At 45.7% G+C, this 5575-nt stretch overlaps 1 protein-coding gene across 2 annotated transcripts in view; it reads right to left on the reverse strand.

Moving 5' to 3' along the window:
* The window catches only part of Kat7 (lysine acetyltransferase 7), a 36240-nt gene that overhangs the window by 21823 nt on the left and 8842 nt on the right, over positions 1–5575 (reverse strand). For both annotated transcript variants that reach the window (XM_004633638.2, XM_023718220.1), the window contains exons 3-4: positions 4665–4904; positions 929–1011 (exon numbers count right to left, since the gene is read on the reverse strand). In XM_004633638.2, the coding sequence (XP_004633695.1) occupies positions 929–1011; positions 4665–4904 (323 nt within the window). The remainder of the gene's footprint in view (positions 1–928; positions 1012–4664; positions 4905–5575) is intronic.

A 5575-nucleotide genomic window follows, 5' to 3' on the forward strand; every position in this document is an offset into this window, starting at 1 on the left:
AAAAAAAAAAAAAAAAAAAGAACTTAACGGAAGAATTAGCCAAGAATAGAGTAACCAAAAAGAAAAGTCTTCTGTAGAAATGGACAAAGAAAGAGGAAAATTATTTTTAAAAAATTAAAAGGAAAATAATTTCGGGGCTAGGGAGAAAGCTCAGGGTCTAAGCACCTGCCTGGCAAACACAAGGACCCAGGTTTGATCCCTGGTACTGCGTGCTGAGAAGACCACTGAAACTGGGCATGGCGGTGCACGCCTGTAATCTTACTGCAAGGGAGCTGAGACAGGAAGATCACTACAAGTTGGAGTCGTGTAGCAAGACCCTGTACCAAATAAATAAAAGATTGAAAAACAAAAAGTAAAATAGGGCCAGCCAGACAGCTCAGCGGATTAAAGCACCTGTTTAGGCAGACACAGGGAGCCAGGTTCGAGCCCCAGTGTGCTGGCATGGACCCTGCCCCTGGGCACAGAGACTGGGCACGGTGGCACACCTGTAATCCTAGCGCTTGGGAGGCTAAAAACAGGAAGATCACTACAAGTCCCATCTGGGTGGTGAGACTTTAAACCCTGTACTAAAAACATTTTTTTAAAAAAAGGCAAAATAATTTCATAGCTTCTACAGCTGGAATCGTACCATAGCTCCTGTGGTCACATAACAAGCAGATATCTAGCAGTCTTGCAAGCTGATTTTCTAAGGAAAATATCAATGCACTGCTGGTGAATATCCCAAATATTCTACAATCTTCTTGTTCATTTCCAAAGCACTCACTAAATACTGTAACTCTTTGGTCTGTTCAGGCAGTTTTTGAACACAGGTAAGGACGAGGGAGGACTGGGCCCATCCTGCGTACTGCTGTAGCGCCAGCGTGCAGCCAAGCGCCAGGCCACCAGCAAGCTCGCCCTACAGGCCGCTGGGAGGAGGAAGGGCGGTTACCTTGCACTCGTCAGCGGACAGGTTGTGGTAGAGCGGACATCCTGAGATGGAGAAGTGTCGCTCGTGTTTTCCAGTAAGGTGTCCTGTTAAAAAGGAAAGAGAGGTCATTTCTATAAAGACTTAAGCTTAAGCAGGGTGTGGCGGTGCACACCTGTAATCTCAGCATTGGAAGACTGAGGCATGAGGGTACAAGGGTTCTTGCAAGTTCAAGACAAGCTGGGTCTACAAACTGAACTCAAGGCCAGCCTGTGTAGTGACACCCTTTGTCTGTCTGTCTGTCTGTCTGTCTGTCTGTCTGTCTGTCACACACACACACACACACACAGACTTAAGATCAGAAAGTGAGATTTCCCTCACCAACAATCCTGTCTGCTTGCTATTCTATTTTTATCCATCAGACTGAACCCACCAGACTCAAGTGCTATTAGAATTACAACTTGTACACACCAAAGTCCTTTCCCGTCATGCGATACATGTGGCAACCTTTACATGGACCCGTGCACGTTTAAGGTAGTTCCTCTGCTCTGATAATATAAATACTACCTAAAGCCAAAATGTCATCATAGAGCCACACATTTATAAGGCACAAAATTATAAAAAGGTACACTTTCTTTTGGGAGAACTTCATTCTCCTGTGTTAAATCAAGCATGTCACGGTGCAAGTGTACTGCTCTTTTTACTCTGTGATGCTGGGAATAGGGACTTGATAGTACCTCTACATACACCTCTTCAACCAAGGGGTCTTATAAAACACCACAGACTGAACAGGCTGGTGAGACAATGCTAATGGGTAAAAAGACCAATTAACTGAGTCTACAGTCTAATTTTCTCAGACTGGGCATGGTGGCGCACCTGTAATCCCAGCTCTTGGGAGGCTGTAAACAGGCGGATCACTATAAGTGTGATCTAGTAGCGAGACCCTGAACACCCTGCAGACCCTTCCCAAAAAAAAAAAAAAAAAAAAAAAAAGAAAAGAAAAAAACTTTCTTTTTCTTTCATGGAAAAAATGAATTTAATTTTAGGTAAAAGATTTACTGGGATTTCAAACATTATGCAACACCTGGGCATAAGAACACCTATCTGTTATTCTAACACTCTACGAAGCTGAGGCAAGGAGATGGAAAGTTTGGACCAAGCCTGGGCATATTATAGCTTTGGGAGACCTTGTCTCAAAAATAGAAAGGGCTGGAATAGCTCAGTGAAAGGTCCCTGGTTCAATTCCCAGTGACACCTAATTTTCAAAAAATGCTTAGGATTTACAGAGTAAGCTTTAAAGAGCAAAATAGGCCAGGGAGATAGCTCAGTAGAATAAGCGCTTGCCTGGTAAGTGCAAGGGCCTGAGTTCAATCCCCAGCTCTGCCCAAAAAAAGGAGCAGAAACTGTGTGTGTGTGTGTATGTGTGTGTGCACGCAGGGAGCAGAATGATCATATTCAGACCACCAGATCTCTGGGAATTTCAGACAGCCATATGCTTACCGTCATACACTACTTAACAACATTTTACTCAACAACACAAGACCAAAGAAAAAGAAAAAAGAAACAGCTACAGGGCTAGGGAGATAGCTTGGCAGCATAAGTGCGTGCTGGCAAGCACAAGGTCCCGAGTTTGATCCCTGGTACTATATGCCCTTCCAGCCCCAAAACTGAGCACGGTGGCGCACACCTGTAATTCCAGGACTGGGGAGGCTGAGACAGGAGGATCACTAAGAATCTGAACTGTGTAGCAAGACCCTGTATCTAAATTTAAAAAAACAGGTGACAGACATAGGTGACAGTGGCTCCCGAACATTAAATAGACCAGAAACTTCCTAATACCTGCTCCCATCTCAGCTGCTGCAACGTGGTGCTGGGAGGTGATGCTCCTATTTCTGATGACATGGTTCGATGATCGGGTACGCGTGAAATGCAGCACCACTGCTTCGCAATCTTGTTTACAGACGTTCCCTCACTACTGTGCTTTGCAAATACTGTTTTGGGTTTTATTTCCCACAAACTGAAGGTTTGTGGCAGCTCTGTCGAACAAGTCTACTGACACCTGTTTTCTTTTTTTCTTTTTTTTTTTTTTTAATTTATTTTATTTATTTTTGTGTGTGTGTCTGTGTGGCTAGCTCAGCCCACCAGGGAACGGGGCTGGCTGGCATGCGGTGCTGGGGATTGAACTGTGGTCCATGTGCTTTGCTAAGCTTGTTCTAAGTAGGTGCTTTAGACCACTGAGCCATCTCACCAGCCCCTGACACCTGTTTTCTAACAGCTCAGATGATTGTTCGCATCTTTTAACAAAAAACTATTTTCTTTAATTAAGGTTTGAACTTTTTTCTTAAGACTTAAAGGCTACAGTGTAGTGTACATGTAACTTTTACGTGCACTAGGAAACCAAAATATTCGCTGGGAAGGATACCTCATCCCCCAATCAGGGCCTTCCAACTTTAGACAAAGTCTTAAGCCCAACATCTGCACTTCATTTTTTAATGTATTTAGTGCAGGGTCTACAAGGTCGCACTACACAGATCACACTCATAGTGATCCTCCTGTTTACGGCCTCCCAAGCACTGGGATTACAGGTGCGGCAGCACCATGCCCAGTCTCAGCCCCGGCTCAGCGCGCCCTGGGAGCAGGGCCCGCACAGCATGCTGGGGCCCGAACCCTGGTCCCTGTAATGTCTGTACTTTAGCTCAAACCTACCAGTCATCCTGAGAATCCTTAAAAGATTCAGTGTAAGGGTTAAAAGTCATCAGGAAACAGTAAGAGACTTTATTTATCCCAGAAGAAATCTTTTATCTTGTTTATACTCAGCAAGTGCACAAAGCCAGGAAACCTAATACTGAAGTCACAAAAGGCCAAGGGCTCCCGCGGACTCTACAGGTCTCACAGTCTCCTGATAAGAAAGCTCCTTTCTCCTTTCCGTAGCAGCTGTGGCCGTGAGACCATCACTCTGCACTCGCTCCGCTTTGCTGGCCCTTCTAAGTGGGAACTACACACTGTGTAATGAGCGATCTGGTCTTTGTCTAGGTTTTGCTAGGAAAAGGGAAATTTTCACAGAGAAAAGCTCTCAAATGATGGGTGTGGCAGTGCATGCCTATGAGCCGGCACTCAGTGGGCCGAGGCGGGAGACTCAAGAGTTTAAGGCCCGCCTGCACTACAGAGTGAGGCCCTGTCTCAAAAAAATCAAAAAGGGGACTGGGGAGATAGCTCAGTAGAATAAGTGCTTCTCTGGCAAGCGCAAGCCCTGAGTTCAATCCCGGGTTCCATCAAAAAAAAAAAAAAAAAATCAAAAGAAAAGTAAACTCTCAAACTAAATGGTCCATCCTAGCTAATGACCCTGCACCAGATTTATCATGAATGAAAGCTGAGCCAGCCACACAGTTCAGAGGATTAAAGTGCCTGGTTAGGCAGACACAGGGGTTCTATCCGGCCTGCTATGCAGGCCCCGCCCCCGGGGCGTGATGGACACTGCCTGAGACTAGGTGTGGTGGCCAGCGCCTGTAATTGCAGCCCTTGGGAGGCTGAAAAACAGGATCACTGCAAGTACAATCTGTGTGGTGAGACCCTGTAGATTCTGCACTAAATACATTTAAAAAAAAAAAAAGAAAGAAAAGCTGAAATGCTTTTACTCAAGTGGACAAATCACTGTTACTGACAACACCAAGGAGCCCGGGAAGCTGTTACAGCAGAACACAGAACATTCCGGGCGCTCAGCAGCCCTGAGGGCTGGGGCCACCAGCAGGACCACACTGACCTAGAGAGTTGCAGCCAGGCGTGGGGCACTTCATGTTGAAATTGTAGCTTTCATGGAAACGACGTCGCTTGGGGCGGTGAGAGAGGTCACTGCCTGAGTCCTTCAGGGACATGTCCTTGGCGACGCTCTCATCGTGAGACGCGTTGGGGCTAGAGACGTCTATGTCAGACTCAGAAGACGGCGCGTTTCCCGTTGGAGTCCGAGGCGGCGATTCATCATGATCGGCTGTATTTTTTGTTTCTAAAGCAAAAGTAATCAATAGGATTTGTGAGTGGGGTTCATTATCTAGAAGTTTACTGTTCACAGCCTTGGGGCTTTTCTGTTCTCTTTCTGTGACTTAATCAGTAACTTTTAGCTATTTATCTGTTCTCAGACAGCGGCACCACCCCTTCTATGTGACTCACTTTGCAATTCCAGGTCTCTCCTGAATGCCTAACCACAGGCAAAAGTAACGCTTGCCTAGCAAGCCCTGCGTTCAGTCCTTGGCATCAAAGACAAAACATAAACCTCAAATGAAAAACTATTTAAAAAAAGACAAAAAAATCACCAACCTACTCTCCTCACAGAGACAGAAGGTAAGTGGAGTGCTCGTCTCTGGGGACGGCGCGAAAGCGTGGTGTGAGAGGAGCGCTTTAGATTCCCTAGTGCGCTCACTGATAGGCTCATAATTCAACCTCAACACTCTAAGCTCTAAATCAAGGATTGCAAACCAAATGCCTCTGGGGCCTGGGCAGGCTCAGGCAGCTCATTGTGTAAAGAGGACAAGTCCTGTTCAGCCACAGCCAACTACTACTACGGGTAAATGACCGGTTCAAAAACAAGCAATTCAGATTTTTTTTTTCTTTTACTTTTTTTTTTTTGCGGTACCAGGGATTGAACTCAGGACCCTGCGCTTGCAGGCAAGCACTTAT

Source organism: Octodon degus, unplaced genomic scaffold, assembly GCF_000260255.1.
Source record: "Octodon degus isolate 3935 unplaced genomic scaffold, OctDeg1.0 scaffold00056, whole genome shotgun sequence".
Lineage (NCBI taxonomy): Eukaryota > Metazoa > Chordata > Mammalia > Rodentia > Octodontidae > Octodon > Octodon degus.